The 20,339-nt window shown below is 41.9% G+C and overlaps 1 protein-coding gene across 1 annotated transcript in view; it reads right to left on the bottom strand.

Moving 5' to 3' along the window:
* The window catches only part of LOC138302051 (myosin-6-like), a 530,412-nt gene that overhangs the window by 478,780 nt on the left and 31,293 nt on the right, over nt 1-20,339 (bottom strand). Inside the window, exon 2 of the mRNA XM_069242473.1 lies at nt 2,302-2,412. Coding sequence (XP_069098574.1) covers nt 2,302-2,359 — 58 coding nt within the window. The 5' untranslated portion in view covers nt 2,360-2,412. The remainder of the gene's footprint in view (nt 1-2,301; nt 2,413-20,339) is intronic.

Below are 20,339 nucleotides of genomic sequence, written 5' to 3' on the forward strand. Positions count from 1 at the left end.
AACTTCCCTCTCAAGAGCCAGTGTCCTTCCCCCACCCTAAACACAACCCTGCTTTCCCAACGCTCCACCTAGAAAACCACTTTCCCCATCCTGTAATCCTGAATAGATTGACAACATATATGCACACTACTTTAGCCTACAGAAAATGTGGAAGCGGCACAGTTGCATCAAAAGTTGCAACCGGGAGGGAAGTAACCAAGCTGATTTATGGAAACGAAAAAAAACAAAAGAGCAAAAAAGACCATATTTTATAAAGTGCAAAAAATCCCATTACTCCCCCACAAGAAAAAAAAGATAGCATTCAAAAAGTTTGCTTTTTGTCCAGGACCACTCCTCCAGTAATTATTTGACCTTTCTCAAATCTGAAACATAGGCTATTTACTGTTTGTAAAGAATGTTTAGGTTGGCAGGCTCCAATAAGAACACTGATGCTCCATCTTATTGAATTGAAGGGATTAACTGATGAAGTTGCCAAAAGTTGGTTCGGATGAAAAATCTAATTCCACCGGATGTACTGGCTTGTGAGAACATGCAGCATCATAAAATAGCTGTGGGAAACAAGAAAAATTGCTACTGGTAGCAAAAAACCCTTATTATTAATTGCCCTTATTTGTACCAGATTTCTAAAATGGAAAGTGATGAGCGCATTGTACTTGATAATTAAAATCCCATTCTGTAAATTGGGGAAAGGCCTGCTGAAAAAGACTTACACTGAATTCACAAAATTATCATTGCACCACATCCTATTCTCTAGGTCTTCCATCTTGAAGACTAAGGGCCTGATTTAGATCTTGGCAGGCGAGTTACTCTGTCACAACGGCAACCGATATCCCGTCCACCAATATCTAAAGGCCATTATATCCTATGGGATTTAGATATTGGGGGCAGGATATTCATCACTGTTGTGAAGGGAGTAACCCGTCCACCAATATCTAAATCAGGCCCCACGTCCTTAATCTGCTGATTTTGTTGTTGTGTCTGTGTTTTTTGCACAGTATTCCCCAAATTGATGTACGTTGCTAGAATGGTAGTCCATTATTCCATAGGACTGAGACAATTATCTTAAGACAAAATGTATTTTAAGTTGTGACATTTTTCAAATGAATTCTTCCAGATTGTAGTTAAGTACATATCAAATAGAAAGAAGGCTCCAAGGCGATACATTTCACTCAGATTATCATTGTGGGTAACTGTTTTGTTTCAAATAGATTTTTCCATGATAGTGAAATTCACAAGTTCATTGACAGGGGTAAGGTGAGCCCCACCGTGGTGCCACTACAACTCACTGTTACTTCCCTCTATTCCGTTCTCCTGGTAGGCATCTTGTAGAGGATGTATCCATCTTATCACCCAAAGATTTGAGCTTTTTTACTCCTCTTCATCTTCTTAAATTTTCCCATGGAAGACCCTTTCTCCATTATGTCTGCTTCAATCTCTACATCTGTAGCACAAGAAAGACCTTCCTCCCCTGAAAGGTCAGAGGGAGAAAATAAGACCTCATGTGATTTTTGAAGTTCAGGGTTTCTAAGATTTGGAGTCTCGATATGTCTTATATTTGACGCAAATTGGGAATAGCATACTGCTTCTGTCACACCTAGGCCAGCTGTGGTTAGTTCAACATGGTTGCTATTAGAAAATCTGTACAATGGATAATCCTTACATAGGATATCTAAAAACACTTTTGTAATAACTTCCCATACTGCTGAGGAGCTAAAATTGGCAATGTTCTCCTCGCCCTCATGTGCACCCCACCATACTGCACTCTTTCCAAATCAACTTCAATTCGTTTTTTGTAGGACGTACAATGCTAGTTCTTGCCCAATGGTAGGATACAGATTGTGTGAGTGATGCTACCTGAGGTGATTCTTGATCTGCTGTACTCTGCATTACCTGCTCCACCTGCTGCTCAAAATTTCCCTTACTCATTCATAGTGATCCTCTCAGCTGAAGCACTTCCTGAGTTAGACCAGTCCACTGTAACTTGCATGCCAGCACCAAAATAAGTTCCTCCTTTATCCTGTCCATCTAGGGAGGTACAGCAAGGAACGCCTTTGGCACATCTTACCATCCATGCGCCCCCACCCAGAGAAAATCCATCATGGTTCAAAGTGAATCCCATCAAACTGAGATGGCTGTTTGTAAATTGGAACTAAAATGACATCTATGTATAACAATTAGAAGAGGAGCTGACCGGGTTTTCCTCTTTTCCAATTACATGGAAATGATTGCAAACTATTTGAAGTTGTTTGAGAAAAACTGCAAAAGTTATAGTTTTCAAAGAAGTGCAACGTTTTGACTGACCATGTTTGCTTAGAGATTGAGCTGCTGGTGATACTGCATTTCTTTTCTTCTTTAACATCCAAGACCTCGTAGTCAGTGGAAAAGTTTCTTCAAATAATGCGAAGGACAGAGCTAAAACAAAACAATAAAGTATGTTTAAAAAATAAAGTTTTTTTTCACAGTGTGTTAATTATCACAAGGAGAGCGAATGGTAAATTGTAAGTGTAGGAAAGTACCATCTTTCTTTGCATGTTACCTCAATTGTTACCTGTATGTCAGTATGTTTTTGCCTGTATCACTGGGATCCTGCTTGTCAGGACCCCAGTGCTCATAGTTTGTGGCCTAATGTGTGTGTTGTGAATAGTGCTTAACTGTGTCACTGAGGCTCTCTCTGCTTTTAAATTTGGCACTATAGGCTAGTGACTTTATTTGCCAATTTCAATTAGCGTACTGGAACCCCCTTATAAGTCCCTAGTGTATGGTACCTAGGTACCCAGGGCATTGGGGATCCAGGAGATCCTTATGGGCTGCAGCATTTCTTTCGCCACCCATAAGGAGCTCAGACAAACCCTTTCGCAGGACTGCCACTGCAGCCTGTGTGAAATAGTGCACACATTATTTCACAGCCATTTTCACTGCACTTAGGTCACTTATAAGTCACCTATATGCCTAACCTTCATTTACTGAAGGCTAGGTGCAAAGTTACTAAGTGTGAGGGCACCATTGCACTAGCAAAGATGCCCCCACACAGTCTAGGGCCAATACCCCGAACTTTGTGAGTGCGAGGGCGCCATTACACAGGTGCACTACATATAGGTCAATACCTATCTGTAGTTTCACAATGGTAACCCCGAATATGGCCATGTAAGGTTCTAAGATCATGGATTTGTCCCCCCATTCCAAATTTGGTATAGGGAGCCAATCCCATGCATCCTGGGGGCTCCACCATGGACCCCCAGTACTGCAAAACCAGCTCTCTGAGGCTTGCAATGCAGCTACAGCTGCTGCCACCTCACAGACAGGGTTCGGCCCTCCTTGGGTCTGAGCAGCTCAGTCCCAGGAAAGCAGAACAAAGCATTTTGTTTGGGAGCAGGGTGTTACGACCTCTCCCTTTGGAAATAGGTGTTACAGGCTGGGGAAGGGTAGCCTCCCCCAGCCTCTGGAAATGCTTTGAAGGGCACAGATGGTGCCCTCCTTGCATAAGCCAGTCTACACTGGTTCAGGGACCCCCAGTCCCTGCTCTGGAATGAAACTGGACAAAAGAAAGGGGAGTGACCATCACCACCCTAGGGGTTGTGCCCAGAGCTACTCTAGTGTGTCCCAGACTTCAGCCATCTTGTTTTACAAGGTGTGGGGACACTCTGGAGGCCTCTGAGTGGCCAGTGCCAGCAGGTGATGTCAGAGACCCCCTGATAGGTCCATACCTGATAAGGTAGCCAATCCCCTTCTCAGGGCTATTTAGGGTCTCTCCTTTGGGTTTCTCTTCAGATTCTACTTGCAAGTTTCCAGCAGGAATCCTCTGCAACTACTACTTCATCCTCTGACCTCAGATCGACCGCAGACTGCTCCAGGAACCGCTGTAACAGCAACAAAGTATCCAGAAGGGCTATGTTTCCTCTGCAACTTCAGCTCCAGCCAGCAACTGCAACAGTTTCCACAGTGTGGGGACTCCTTGTCTATGCCCTGCACCAGAAGGACCAAAGAAATCTCCTGTGGAGTGACAGAGTCACTTCCCTATCTCTTGCAGGCACTTCTAAGTCGATAACCAGTTCTCTTGGACTCCTCCCCTGGTGACGAGCGTGCTCCTTGGAACACAGGTAGTGGGCCCCTTCGACACAGACTGCCCTAAGGTCCTGCTGTCCAAATTTGGAGGAGGTAAGAGCTTGCTTTCCCCGTTTGCGAAAGTACCCCTGTGCACGTTTCATCTTCACCTCTTGAGGCCTCTGCGCACTATTTGCAAAAATCCTTTGTGCACAGCCTGGCCCAGGTCCCCAGAACTCGATCCTCTGATGCTTAACTCGCTGAGTTGACCTTCGGCGGCGTGGGACCTTCTTTTGTAGTGCTGCACCAACCGCAATTTGCACCTTCTTTGTCCCTGTGTCCTGGGACCTCCGTGGGTGCTGCCAGGTCATCTGTGGGTTCCCTCCAGTGTTGGAAGCCCCCTCTGCCTCCTCAGTCTGAGTTGAGCCTCCTCAGGTCCCTCCTGGGTGCAGGCAGCGCCACTTTGATGCAAAATGCGACTTTGCTTGAACCAAGGCTTGTTGGACTAATCCAGCGCTGAAACTCTCCTGCACCCAACATCTCTTCGTGGGACATCCATTGCATCATGCAGGAACCTGCAGCCATCTTCCTTTGGTGCATTTCTGCTGTCTTCATCCAACCGGGGACTCTTCTTTTGTACCCTCTTCTAGGTTGGCAGGGGCTCCTGTCCTTCCTGGAACTTCTTCTGACTTCTGCACTTGGTCTCCTCTCTTTGCAGGTCTTCAGGTTCAGGAATCCACCAGTTGTTGTTTGCAGTCTTGCTTGGTTCTTGCAATAACTCTAATCACGACTTGTAGTGTGTCCTAGGGAAACTCGCAGTACTTTACTCCTACTTTCGTGGGCTCTGGGGTGTGGTATTTTAATCACCTTTGTGGTTTTCTTACTCTCCCAGCGATTCTCTAAACACTACACTTGTCTAGGGGGGAATTTATGATTCGCATTCCACTTTCTTAGTATATGGTTTGTGTTGCCCCTCGACCTATTTTCTCCCATTGCATTCTATAGCATTTCCTATTGTTTGCACTATACTATGTCTAATTACTTACCTTATTTTGGTGTCTAGTGTATATATTGTGTATAATACTTACCTCCAGAAGGAGTATTGCCTCTAAGATATTTTTGGCCTTGTGTCACCTAAATAAACTACCTTTATGTTTGGTAACACTGAGTATTGTCTTTACTGGTGTATAAGTACAGTGTAACTATAAGTGGTATTGCAGGAGCTTTGCATGTCTCCTAGTTCAGCCTAAGCTGCTCGGCCATAGCTACCTCTATCAGCCTAAGCTACTAGAACACTACTACATTTCACTAATAAGGGATACCTGGACCTGGTATAAAGTGTAAGTACCCAAGGTACCCACTACAAACCAGACCAGCCTCCTACAATAAGCAGGCCCTGTTCACAGGCAGGTGTCTGACAGGCACTTTGACATTGTATAAAATATAAACAACATTGTGAGCTTTACACTTTGGTGTTTCTACAAATCTCTAAAATGACATTCAGATGCTAATTAACCCAACAGTTTCCTTAACTATTTCTACATCTCCTTCTGAACACCTTCACCACTGATCCTCTTATTAATCCTCTTCCATTCTTCTCTAGAACAGATTTTTCTGCTACCAACCTGCTCATCAGATCGGGTGCTCCAAACGATCTTGCTTCTGTTTGTAGAAGTGAGAAGGTGTCTGTTGGTCGTCTGTGACGGTCCTCCCTGATTTTCAAGGCAAACCCTATCTATATAGTCGATTCTCATTTAGAATAATTGTTTGTAAATGTGCCCTATGAGCTATCATGGAAATCAGGTATGGAGCCAGGCTTTATAGAGCAAGGCTGGGCCACCCTATGCCAGCCAATTGGAGGAATTCTTTCAGACATGTATAATTATCTGATACTTTAATACCTCTTCTTGAACACAAGTACTTCATTGCAAAATAGAGAAATCATCTAAGGACAAATATGACATACTGGTTTGCATGTCTTTAACCACCAGTGTTGTCAGAGAGTGATATGTGGTCTACTGAGCCATGTAATAGCTACACAGTCGGGGATTGGCACCAACACTATTAACAGATGGCCATCATAAATAAAGGTGCAGCTTTGAAATAGACAGACAAGCCTGAAGAGATGTCATTCCCTGTATTCAGTAACATGTGTAAGGGGCATTGTAGGGGACAAGTTTCGAAAAAAGGGTATTTGTACCTATGAGTGGACAATAGTCATACATCTGCATTAAGTATTTACCATATTGGCAATTGCCATTGACTGTATTGATTGAAATTAAATGCCATCACCTCAGTCTCAGGGCTTTCTACCTGACTTTTGACATTGGAGACAAAATTGTAAACAACATCATATGATAAACAAAAATGTGATTTTTGTTGACTATTGGATAGATTTTGCTTTAGGTTATAATGTGAACACACACAACTTCATTTGAGCCATTTTATTTAACTTAAATTACTGAGGTCACTAACTCACTTTGTAGCAAGATCCACTTGGCTTTTGAAGATTCGTAGATTGATGCACTTGAGTAGCACTGCATTTAGCAATAATATATAAAATCAATATGATATACAAGTTATGATTACATTATGAATTTAAATCAATTGACAGGGACTAATAGTGTGACAAACAGTGATATGAGACAGAAAGATACCATGTAATTACAGTTGTTTGTAGGAACACATTTATGAAATTCTACAAAGCAAATATTGCAAATTCTAGACTATTGGTAAGTTACTGGGACGATTTGAGGAAGTAGTTCAGCCACATTATTCTTCTAGGTCCCTCAGCCTCCTCCAAATAACTAGGTGTAGTAATGTCTGTTTTTTTAACGTTTTATTGGTTGGTTTAAACATGTGCTTGTATTTGTGACCATAGTCCAATGTCAAAAATAAGAAAAGCAATTCTGAATCAAAATTTTGACACAGTTTAATTTGGGTGTTGTAGGGTCTGGTCATTGCTTTTGTTCAACTGCAGGCAAAACTAATGAAGGGATGGAGTAGTGTCTAAAACCAAGCCAACGGCATTAAAATAATTATTCTCATTTAATCCATAAATCTTTTGAACATGTTGCCAAATAAATGAGTGAGTGCATCATTTTTATTGCGGCAGGTGGCCTTTAGGCCCCTCAGGTCAGCAGAATCCACTGCCTCAGTTTCAGTGGCAGAAGAATGCCCACCAAATTTCAAGATACCTGATGTAGTCTAAACCTCGTGTCACAAAAGTCATCAAAATGTGATCCTTAGATTTTATGTTAATCAAAGTATTAATAGTTCAAAGTAGAAGCTGCACTGACACAAAATTTAAATGTGCATGTGTTTGTATTGCAGAGTTCGACTTATGTGGTATTTGAATTAAATTACATGTTAGATGGGTAAAACTGATGTCTTAATGTAATTTAGAGTCTGGACTAACTGCATATAAAAACAATATTACATTTCTAATGATAAATGAATTAAAAATGTGTGCAAAAGTGAGAAAAATGTACTTCCCTGCCACATGTAACAACGTTTTTTTGTTGAGAATGAAATGTATCATTTGAATTAATGGAGTATTATTAATGTTGAATTCATAAGTCTGCATATTGCATGTGTTTTATTAAAACACATTAGATGCATTGCTAATATTCTCTTGTGTTAGCGTGAGTGAGGCCTGTTGAAGATTGTATTTCATGACTGTGCAGGAAATGCTGATTTAATTTCATAACATGAGTTTTTCTTTCAGACTGTTTTCCCATTAGAAGACTAGAAGTTAGAAATAGACCCTACTGATTAGACCCAGAGAGAATGTAGTGTAGTTCCCTTGAAGGTAGCACATTGTTGAACATGGACTGACATTGCACACAATTGTTTCAAACTTGTGTGGAGTCTCACAGATGTAAGATGTTCTCATGGAAAGGTTGTGAAAGGAAGAGTATGTTTCAGCTTGGAGTTGTGCAATCGATTATTATTGGATGATGCCCCTTCAAAGTGACATGGACTGATATCTTTGGCGAATCCGACTGCTTTATGACTTTTGATATGGCAGTGCCCAGTTGGACTTTGGTCAGAGTTCCCTGTTGCTTGCAGATGCCCTGCTGACCCCTGATGCTTTGCTGATGAAGATTCCATGAATGCCTAGCTCCTTGGAGAGATATCTTCCTCTCTGCTTATTCCCCTTGAGCCGCCCTTTGAGATTTAGAAATCTTTAACTAATCCCCTTCAGAAGACTCTTGAACAAGCTTCTGATATGCTGACGTTTTTTCTTTTTACCTATCTTCTACCCACCTTTGTTATTAGTTTACAGTCAGAGATCATTTTTTCCCACATTACTTTTGCCCTTTTTATCCTTTCTGTATTTTGCCCGCATTAGTTTCACCCCACACATGTATTCCCTGATTTGGTTAGTTGTAGGATTTTCCACTGCCCAGTTTAAAATATGACTCTGCTGAGTTTGAATTGACTGATGATTGCTAACCCCAAACAAAGTTTGCTTTCTGTATCTCAGATATTTCTTTTAATATTATGCTTCTTCAATGCTTAGTTTTGTTAATTTTAGTTCGCCTGACTTCATTTTATTGCCTTGGGCAACCCTTGGTGATTATCTATCTTTATAATTTGGTTCTGCGAATAGTCCACCTGACTTTGAGCTTATGTTTGTAACAAATCCCTAAACTCTATTTCTTACACATCCTACATGCCACACAGTGAGTGCTATTGGTGCTCACTGGGTGGGAGTGAGAGTGGCCTCATTCTCCTCTTCATATTCCAGGGGGGCACTTGTATTGGTTGAAAATGAAGTGCAATTTTTCTGCCACCCATTGAGGCCGCTGATCAGGGCCATTATGTGATAGTGAAGGACAGACTGTGTGGTACCTTGGTGACCATTGTGAACTCTTACGTGCCTAATATTGATGACCCTGAATTCTACACCCAGCTCTAGCTCTAACTGCATACTATTGAGCCTTCTGCCAACATATGGGGAGGAGATCCAAAGACATATTTAGACCCAGCACTAGACAGGTATGCCACCGTGGACTGGCATGGCAAATACCCTGCCCAAGCTCTCTGCCAGGGATGAAAGATTATGGCCTGGTCAACATATGGCAACTGCAGAAACCTACGCGATGCGAGGGTACCTTTACTTCTTTAGTGCATACCTTGTGGTTGAGGTTGGACTACTAGCTAGGGACCAGAAAAGTGAGCATTTAGGCAGTGGAAATACAACTTATGAACAAAATGCTGTCTGACCATGTGCCAGTGCAGCTGGTGGTTTCAATCCCTACAAGCACCCTCGCACATTTCCAATGGAAGTTTCATGCCAGAGTCCTGTTAGATCCAGTGTTCTGGGAGGGATTACACGTGGCAATCCCTGAGCATTTTGAGAAAAATGTGGGATCTGTGACAGGGGCGGACACCCTGTGGGAGGCAAGTTACCATCCGAGGTATTTGTATAGGAACGCAGGAAGTTGTTTTGAGGGATATACATTCCCAGTTGCAGACTACAGAACACAACTTGCAGAACCTAGAGCATGATTATGAATCCACTCCCAGTCCCATCCAGCTTGCCACCATAAGAGAACAGATCACACATTACATTGACATGGTGAGCAGGAAATGTGCCACCAGGCACACCGCAGCATCACAAGGGCATATGGAGTGGGAGGTAGCTCATTTCTCAGTTTGGCTACCAAGTTAAAAGAGCCCTGGGCACATGCACATATTGTAGCATAACGTCTTTGACGATGTGACCTGTTATGACATGCCTGCCAATCTGTCTGCATTTGTGTACTTCTACACTCATCTGTATGAAGCCTGAGACTAGCCCATTTCAGTGGATGAGATCAAGAAAGCTATACACTTGCTTCCAAAGGGCAAGTCCCCAGGCATAAATGGTCCTATGACAAATTTTATGAGGAGTTTGTCGAGATACTGGCTCTGCACCTTCATGTAGTGTATGAGGAGGTGAATGTTAAACAGATACTGTCCCCATTACAAAGGGAAGCCCTCATTTTTATTATTGCTAAAACCTGACAAGCAGTCTAAGCATAGCGAGTCTTATAAACCACTTTCCATAATTAATACACATGCAAAAATCCTGGCTAAGTTATTAGCCACCAGGCTCCAAATGCTGCTCACCAATCTGGTCCTACCATACAAGTCAGGCTTTATGCCTACCTGTTCCACAGCAAAAGATCTGTACACTATTTTTGCACTACTACACGAACTAGATGTCTCCATGGAGGCATTGGTGGTCTTATTGGATGCTGCTAAGTCCTTTGAGTTCAGTGAGTGGACTTACATGTTCACAGTCCTACATTGCATGGGATCCCCCAGACCTTTCTGTGATCGTTATGACTATTGCACACTAGTCCATTGGCATCAATGAGGATGAATGATAACACATTTGAAATATTACATATATGTGAGGGCACATGGCAGGGGTGCCCTTTGTCACCCATATTATTTGCACTGGTTCTGGCACCCTGCATTACGATTCTGCCTGCGACTGCTAGCCATATCGCTATTCGTGGATGACATGGTGGTGTATGTCCGCAACCAGGCCACACACCCAACATCGGTGATTTGAGAGTATGTTATGTTATATTATCTTATATTATGTTATGTTATAAGGTCTTATATAGCGCATGGCTACCCAAAGGCCTCCCAGTGCTGAAACGAAAGACTTCAAAACACAGGCTACAGACGAGGACCAAAATAGCTAAGTCTTAAGTAGGCGACGAAAGGAAAGTTTGTGGCTAGTTTGTCATACGCTCATCGGCAGTGAGTTCCACAACTTAGCACCAAGGAAGGCCATTGATCTTCTATCCCATTTGGCCTTTTTTGTTAAAGGGATTGCGGCAAGGGCTGCCGCGGAGGACCTAAGGTGCCTAGCAGGAGTGCGGAAAGAAGCAAGGGTTTGTAAGAGCGGGGACCTTTGTTGTTGAGAGCTCTGTGGATACAACACAGCGTTTTACACCCACAGAGCTCTCCACAACAAAGTAAATTTGATATGAACGTTATTCAGGATTAAACATTATCAGGTCAAAATCGACTGTCTTTCCTCTGGCCCCAGATACTGTGTTATATTCATTGGACTGGAGTGGAGCACAGATCCTATCAAGTACTTAGGAATTTGGGTACATGGAAATCCAGAATTCGTTATTTGCTAACATTATGGTAGGGCAATTTTGAAACTTGAGGCCCAAGTGACACCTTGGTCTCAGCTACCCTTGCTGCTGACAGATGTAGTGTCAGTCATGAAAATGATAGTGCTGCCCACATTTTTCTACTTATTTATTAATATACCAATTAATCTGACACAGGCCTTATTCAAAATACTCAGATCCCACATGATACCTGTAGCTTGGGTGGGGAATCAGCCTAGAATTAGTTGGGTCATGCTCATACTTCTCTACGACCAAGGGGGCTTTGGTGCCACAAACCTGTACCTGTACTTTCTGGGCGCAGAGGTGCAGTTTGCCCATTACTGTACTATCCCCCTACAGACCTGATCTGGAGATAGAAAGCAATGATGCATAACCCATAGCCATCAACTCTATTTTGGCACACATTCACCTAGACACACCAAGGGAGGAGATCAAATCCACCATTTCCACTACCAGGCACTGGGCATGCATGCCACCAAGATCCCTTTATATGCACCTGTGCCCTCACTGTTGTATCATCTGGCCATATTGGTCACACATGAGTCTGGAGCATTTGATATACTTGGGGAGGCGGGGTTGAAGACAATAGGGGGTGTGTATCCTGGAAGGAGCTCCAGTGCCTGGGCTGATGTGCTGCAAACGCAACACCAAACCACGTAGTTCACCTTCATGAAATACTGCCTCTGGGATGCTGTTCAGGTGCTTTACCCCCAGTTTCCTCCTGAACCTCCTGCCCTCGGGGCACGCCAGACCTTGCTCACTAGCACTACTCATAGGAACCTGATTACTAAATTGTATAACGCATCACAGAGTGACAGGACGGTAGCCCAGAACACAACCTTAGACAAGTGAAATGCCATATTTGATACACCTTTGAGCCTGGCAGATTGGGGAGTTTGTTGTGCACTGACAGGTATGCTCACATCCAATTGCAGCCTGCATTATACATTTCAAATATTTGCAGCAAATGTATTATGTTGTGTTGGCTCTCATTGTACCAGTGAGGCTGCTGGATTTGGGTGGCAGCATCACCTGAATTGTGGGGAACTGAGTCCAAACTCACACCATGTGACAACTGTTGGTCTAATCCATTTCTGACCAGCTAGCAGCACCTCATCTCTGCCCAAGAGCAGGGACAATTTATGCCAACAGGGTGCATGGCATTGTGCCCTTCTAGGGGAATTGTGATAGATTAGATATCACCTTTTTCTCCCACTTACATTAGTCATGCAAAGACAAACAGAGGCCTAAAATGGTTCAATAAGATTTATTAAATCAGCTACGTCTTAGATAAGATAGCATGAAATGCAATAATTAGAATGATGAAACATACTAGAAGCAAAATGGTGACGCGCAAAGTAAAACACAGGAAAAGTCCCACCATATTGTCACTATGCACAATATCTGCAATTCCTACCTAAGCTATGTTAGAGCACAGCAGGATAAGCCCTAATCCGCCCTTCTGGATTCCCCTCTGGTAAATCATCATCCCCCATACCTGAGAATGACAATACTGAAGAAGGCTGTTATATATAGAAACACCATCCCCATGTAGCCCAGGGAACTGGTGGTCTCAGCGAGCAGCTGTAACAGTCAGACAGCATGCAATTGTGGTCATCTGACTGGAACCTCTCTCTAGCGTGCATGAGACAGGAAAATGTTTTTATAATAAAACAACTGATGGTCTGAAAAAGTGTCCCTACTTAAAATGTGTGTGTTTCTGTGAATGTTAGAGACAAGAGGGTTCTGCCACTTGTGCCGACAACTCTATCTTGCTGCAGCATTGAGGAAAGCACAGAGTGAAAGAATGTCATAATAAGAAATATATGCTTTACTAGGTGAAAGGAAAACAAGATAAAGAAAATAAAACACCACTACAAAGGTGGCTGATTCTAAAAGAATATAATGAAATAGAATAAAATGTTACTAGGCTAAAGGGCACAAACAGCAGGACTAGTTGCTAAAATAACACGCCCAAAGGCATTGCTAAAATAGCTCTACAAAACACCCTCCCCTTGTGGTTTCAGAAGTGGTAAAGCAGCCTAATTCCTAACTAAAAGTAACTCAAATGCAATGCTTTAAAACATATATACATAAATGTCAATTATGACAAGTTAAAACACACTTGAGCACGTGAATATAAAGGAGATGTGAGAAGAGGTCAATTTAGAAGTTTAGCAGTGGCACCAATGAAACTGTCTTCATTGTCCTTTTTAAAATCTCCAACTATAGCTGAGACACCTGAAGCAAGGAAATGTTCCACTTCGGCAGGTGGTAACGTGACCAAATTGGTGCCAAAGAAAACCAAAGAGCACTCATGTTCTAAAGCCTAAGCCTGAGCTCCAGCTGAGGCAGCAGCATTCCATGTTTTGCCCGATGTTGAGTCAAGAGTTACTTGATCCACGAAGGGCAGCTCATAGATGGCTTCCTGTAGCAAATGCACCCTCAACACGCATGTCTGGTAATCTGCCGTCAGCAAGAACATCAACAGGTCAGCATCCAATGAAAGTAAGCGCCACGTAGAAAGACAAACTTTCAGTGCACATTCAAAAAAGCACCAGAGGCATTGAAACCTGGGCTGCATAAAATCTAAAACTGGTCTGAATGACGGAGACAAGTTGCCCTCCAGTTATTCCAGGAGTGGTGTTTCGAAATACTGTATCATGCGTTCATGACACAGTTGCGCCGGTGGAAGCACTTTCAGTCCTCCTTGTTGCAAATGGACAGCCATTGCAAATAAAAAACAGCAACAACAAGATGCTACCTATTATAGCCAAAGTAACTGGAAATCCCTAAAAATACTCTAAAATATTGAGTGTATGGCTGAAGGTATCAAGAAAAATATAGAGAAGGTGTTAACGAAACAAGAACCAACAGTCTTAAAGAAATGTACATTCCCAGTAGTACTAGACACATCCAAAATTCGTCCCACGAGTTCACCAAAGTGTCTCGGAAAATTGTATTTAAAAGGGACTGTATTTCTGCAGAAGACCTCACCACTTGGAGCGCATAGTTCTCGCGTGCGGATGTCAGCGCCATGTGTTTTTGAAACAATAAAGCCTTTAGACTGCTTAACTTATCAAAATTCACATTTGATGTAGCAAGGTGAGGCCAAATATCTGCTACTTTTGTCTGTTGTGTAGGGGGACAAAGAACATTCCTGCAACAGGTGACAATTTGGGAGACTGAAACAGCGTAAGCTATTCCGGCTTGCATTCCACAATAGTTTTCACTATTAAGAAGCACATAGCTTCTATTAGTGAGCACATGGAACGCAGGTCTAATCAAGTGGGCTAGAACTCCCTTCAGATGGCAAGCTAAATTTGCTGCCAAAGAATTATACATCCTGTGCAAGGACAGCTGCCTACAAACCATTGAATGGCTCACAGAAGTCTTGCATTCACTGCTGCTAAGAAAGACCTCTTTCATGTCATTTAGACATTTGTTTGAAAAGGGAAGCTCTCACACCTAATGAAGGTAACTATACCCTAGCCTTTCGTGTCTTCCTACTGGAATGTGTTTTAAGCAGGATGTGAATTGCAAAGTTGGAACAGGCAGATTAATAAACCTGTGTATTACCAATTCAGTAGATGTTGTTTCAGCCACAGTAAAAGGCAATTTTTCTAATTTCTCAATGCTTAACATAATGTAAGTTGCTTCCTCCTTAGTCATTATTTGATGCTGTCATGTCAGATAAAATATATCCCTTGTGCTGACCTGTTGCCAGGTAATGTGATCAGATTTCAGTGTCTGTAGTGTCCAATCCAGCTCCATATTGATACTTAGCTGGCTCTCTCCATGATGTAAAAATGATGTGTCACTTTGTAGAATGTGTATTGCAGATTAAATTATGTTGTTTAAAGTTTATATGTGGTCTGACAAGGTGTTAATCCTGTTATCTGCAACGGCTAATGCCTTCTGTAAATTTTCCTGATCTATTTGCTTTAACCAGACAGCAGCTTCTTGTTGAGAAAGATTCAAAATGTCATTATAAACTGCATATTAGAAGCATTTTTTACATTGTCTTCTGGGGCCTAACAGGAAATCCTGCAAGTCTGTGTTATGAGACAGGAGACTGAGGTGTTCTTTACCAGCATTTAGTAAGAAACTTTTTAACCATTGCTGGCATAATTTCCCTGCACTGCATGTTATTACTATAACCGAATGTTTTGTTGACACACAGCGAGGGTCTGGTCTATTCATTCTAAAAACCTCTGCAGACTTTTCAAAATGAGCATGACAACCATATGTGCCCACTGGACACAATAACCACCCGCCAGGACATGAAAGTGATGTGTTAAGTGTTCCATTTTGGACTCACCCATCAAGTTGATCTTCAGTTGAATTAATACATTTTTGCCATTTCTAAAGTTTAGCAGGGGCACGGATACTGGGCACATTCAAATCCTTAGTGCTTGCCAAGCCTAAACAATGTATCTGTTGTACAGTTTCATTTAAGAATATCGTTTGAACAGGTATCAGGCATGCTCTAAATAAAGATTAAATCAATTTTGTATCAGTTAATAAGGCATGGCGCATTTCCATTATGGGCAAATTAAAATAATACGACCCAGCATTTTTAACATTGTGCCCAGAAAAATATGCAAACTTTTCAGAGTATATTTTCAAATTCCCCATTGGCGGAATTTGACAATGTTCCCATTGAGTATAATTAAAAATAGTCTTTGGGGAACTTGCTCTATGAGTGTAATGATGTCCATAATAATTATAACAGAACATATCTCCATAATTTTCTTTCAATTGATAAACATTTTCACTTTCAAATACAGTAAAATATTCTAATTTAGATAACATAGAATCAACTGTTTTACATCCCAAGCATCAGAAACAATTCGATGTGTGATTACATCATTCATTGAAAGTTTAAGTACATATGCAATTTGAATAACCTCCATCTGGACATATGTATCAAAATATACTTTATCCCAAACAATCCCATCAGGAATTGGTATAGCTGAAATATTCACTAGGGACAGTCTCTGCAGAGCTCATTGGAGGAAAATTGTGGTTTTAGGATCTCATCCACCAATTCAACTGTAGAAGGATCAGGAAGGTAATGACCATGTATTAATAAGAAAAAGATGATGACAAACGCAATTCAAAGAAGGAAGGTAAGTACAGTTAATAAGAGCCACAGATAGTTCCATGGAAGAATAAAATAGTTCATTTTGAGCCTGCTCTTGACAGTCTTGTTGTAAAAGAGGCAGATGAGTTGGAGAAAGAGTCATTGATGTTGGCAAAATATCCAGGAGCATTTAGTGCAAAAATCTGAGCCATGTTTGGAAGAGGAGAACTGGTGGAAGTCTCCCTTGGTGGTTCATAGTAGACTATTCCATCTTTTTGAGTTGAATTTGAGTAAAATCGCTCAATATTGTTGACATCACTTGTCACAAAAGGGGTTTGTGGGACTGATGGAAGATCATTTTTCACCCTCGCCAAGCTCAGAGAGGTGTCAGCGTTGCTGCTCAAAACCTGTAGAGGAACATCCTGGTCTGTAGTGAGAGGGAGTCGGTATTACCCAGGAGTCCTCTAGGTCTGCTGTGAAGGATCAGTCGTATGGTATAGCTTAACATTGTCAATTGAGACAAAGCAGTTTTCTTTAGAACCAGGCAGCAATGTTAGAATAACAGTTCTGGTACTGTTCCCAGGACTGGAACCAGTACATGATAAGAAGGACCAAACTGTTTTTTTACAGCAATCTTTTCACGCACTAGATCCTCCAACTTTTGTAATCCAGCCGGTTGGTGTTATTGGTACAGCCCTTATTTCCAAGGAGGTGGCACTGGCATATGTGTTGTCATCACAGAACTGTTGTTGGTCCTGCAAGACAGTGACACGTTCATTTATGTCAAAAGGTGTATCTGCCGCTACCGCGCCAGGAATATCAAGATATGGAACATACAGTTGTGTCCCAAACAGGCATTCATATGGGGTAAACCCTCCAAGGGACCATCTGAGCAGATTATTAAGTCCTCTCTACACTCCTTTCAGGTGATTAAGCCAACTACGACCCGTGCCTAATACTCTAGCTATTAAGGATTGCTTTAAGTCCTGGTTTCTTCACTCCACAACACTGTTTCACCTGGGATGATACAGAGACAAATAATATAGCTGAACCCCAATGAAGCCATGGGGTCCCTGAATGCCCTTGAGGCAAAAGCGGGACCCTGGCCCAAGTGGAAAGCAGCAACTGTATATGTGCCAATAAAGACTTGCAAATCTTTAATAACAGTTTGAGCACCAGCCAAGCGCTGTGGCAATACCCATAGATATCTGGATCATGAGTCAACAGTGACTAGGATGTATTTGTATGCACCATCAGGTGTCAAGGGACCACAATGGTTCAGGTACACACATTGTAGAGGTTTGTTAGAAATTAGGAGGGGTGTCTGCAGTGGGCGTTTGACAGTGGACCCTTTTATTTGCTTACAGATGTCACAACAAAGGACATACTGCTTGGTCTGTTTGTACAGACCTTGCCACAAGTAATGTACTTGTAATAGTGAAATAGTAGCCTCCACACCAGCATTGGCAGAAGGAACACCCACATGCGCTGCTTCAATCAACTCAGGTATTTGATCTCAATTGAAGATCACACAATCACCCACCCCTGGTATTGTTACTAAGGCAGTATTTAGGCTAGATATGCAGTAGGAATACTTATCAGGAAATGCCTTTGGCATCGGCTTGCCTGCAGCCATTGTGCATAGTCTGGAAAGTAAGTTCTGACAAAATTTAACAACCCTAACAATGATTTGAGCTTTTTGATGGTGTTTGGTTGTTGCAATTGTGCACATTTTTCTAAAATTGGGGCACTAGGCTCTTGCCTTCATCTGACAGTTTGTATCACAAAATAGGACACAAATGAAGGCTATTTTTATTTACTGAAATTAAATTTGTAGCCTAATTCAGAAACAATAATGCAGCTCACCTGTCTTATATGTTGAATGAGATCATCATCCTTTAGGTAGATATTGTCTTTTAGGACAATGCCTCAGAGTCAATGTCGTTTAAAATTGAAGTAACACGAGCTGAAAACAATCCTGGACTGATTTTATACCCTTGTGGGAGTCAGCAAACATTTTATCTGTGAGCCTAAACCAGTAAAACTTGTTAAATTCTTACTTTCAGGCGCTATATTTTGGCAGAAAAAAAACATTGGAAATATCCATTGGTTGTTTTGTATTTATTTTGCACTATATTATTAATAAGTGTTGTACTGTGTGCATCTTACATGGCAAATGTGCGTGTGTTACTATTTAAATGTCTGTAGTCTAAGATTATTCTAAATCAATGGTCTTGTTTAGCTACAGGGAACAACAGGTTGTTCATTGGTGAGACACAGGGTTCAATTACGGCCTGGTACTCTAGCTGTGTGAAGATTTCCCGCCAATATATTCTAGCTTCATGCTTTATTGGATATTGGGGTTGAGGTTGTGTTTGGGATCTAATTGATATTATATGGTAAGGAAAGCTTTATCCCACTCTACACTTTTGCAATATAACGCAGGTAAATACGCCAAAACCGAATCAATAGCGCAAACCTCCCTGAGCTCTCTTGGAACAAGGGGTGAGAAAGAGGGATCAATTGCCTCTTCGCCATGGGAGATTGTGAACAAATTCTGGTGGCCATTCCTTTTTGGCCAATAAAATATCATAAATGGTGGTTACGCGATCCCAAAAGATAGTGTCTATTGTGTGATCAACGTCTCCTTCTAATTGAATTTTTAGTTCATACACCCGATCGGGTGTGGAGATGCACATGTCCGCAGTCTTGACTTGTAAACAGTCGTTAGTTGCTTTCACCTCCAGATGCTATTGAAAATTCCGGCAACTATTGTGACCTCTGCCACGCTGTCCAACAGGGCCAGTGCCCACTTCCTGTTCTTCATAATAGCTCTCATCCTGAGTGACCTTTCGTATAGAAATCACTGCCACCTTTTTCTTTTTGAATTGAGGTTTTTGTTGGGGAAGTTTCTCTTCTTTCTCAACAGAAACTTTTCATGAGTGTTGTGACTCCTTTCTTGGTTTCACATACTCAGTTCGCTGTTCTGACTACCCACCTAACTCAGTGCGTTAATCCAGTGAGTCCTAAAAGGAATGAGATTGGTGTGTGTCAGTAAATTTATATCTGTCAGGGGTTCGTATATTATCCATATTTCTAAGATTATAAAGGTTTTGTGGGGTCTCCAAATGTGGAGACTCTCCCCTTTCTTTCTTAGGTGTTTGATTTTGTTTGTCCCAGCATTTTTTAGAACCATCGGGTGCTTGCTTGGTAGAATCCTTATTGGATTTACCCTGTAGTTGTGGGGTGCTAGGTCTGGCTCCCAGATTATTTTGACCAATACTAGAGTAGGTCTCGGTGATAATCCTTGGCAGCTCACATTTTTTATCCTGTACAGGAACACCCCGCACTCGCATGCGCACTGCTAGTCCTACTGCTTCCCCTTTAAGATTACTTAATATTATTGAAGATTCAGTGGCAAAATTGGCTATTAATTTCATCCCCAAATCTAGGCCTGGGGCAGCCCTGTATTTATCTTTAATTTTTTAACACTTCCAGAAGATAGGCATGTGTTGCGGTACTGTGTGCAGTGGTATAGAGTGTGGCAAATATCGTGTCCCAAGTATTGTAGTTATCTAATGTGGGAACCATCCCAAATGGAAAGCACATAGTGAGAATTCTATGATTATCTTGAGGTCCTGTATGGGGAAATACTGCTTCCAGCGCATTTATTTTTTGAGCTAACCAAAATGGAATTTCTCTCAGTTTGGCGGGTACATTACTCCTGATCGAATGTACAGCCTCAGGGTTAATGGCTGGTGTGACTGCATGCAGTTGCGCTGGGGCAACTCGTACTGTGTTGGTATTTAATCTTTGCCTTCCAAACTGTACTAAGAGTCTATATATTGCTGTAAGTTCAATATATAAGCGGCGAACCTCAGCCACCTCCAAGGTGGCTGCATCAGGATGCAGTGTATTGTGACCAATAAAGGCCAGGTATGACCATCATTGCTCAGAGGACCTAATCTAATGTGTAGTATTGTGTGAGGTAGGGCACCATCAAGCCAGTGATTATGGTATTGAAAAGACAGAGGTATCTCTAAGTATGTGTATGCTCTGTA

The sequence above is a fragment of the Pleurodeles waltl genome, chromosome 1_1 (genome assembly GCF_031143425.1).
Source record: "Pleurodeles waltl isolate 20211129_DDA chromosome 1_1, aPleWal1.hap1.20221129, whole genome shotgun sequence".
Classification (NCBI taxonomy): Eukaryota; Metazoa; Chordata; class Amphibia; order Caudata; family Salamandridae; genus Pleurodeles; species Pleurodeles waltl.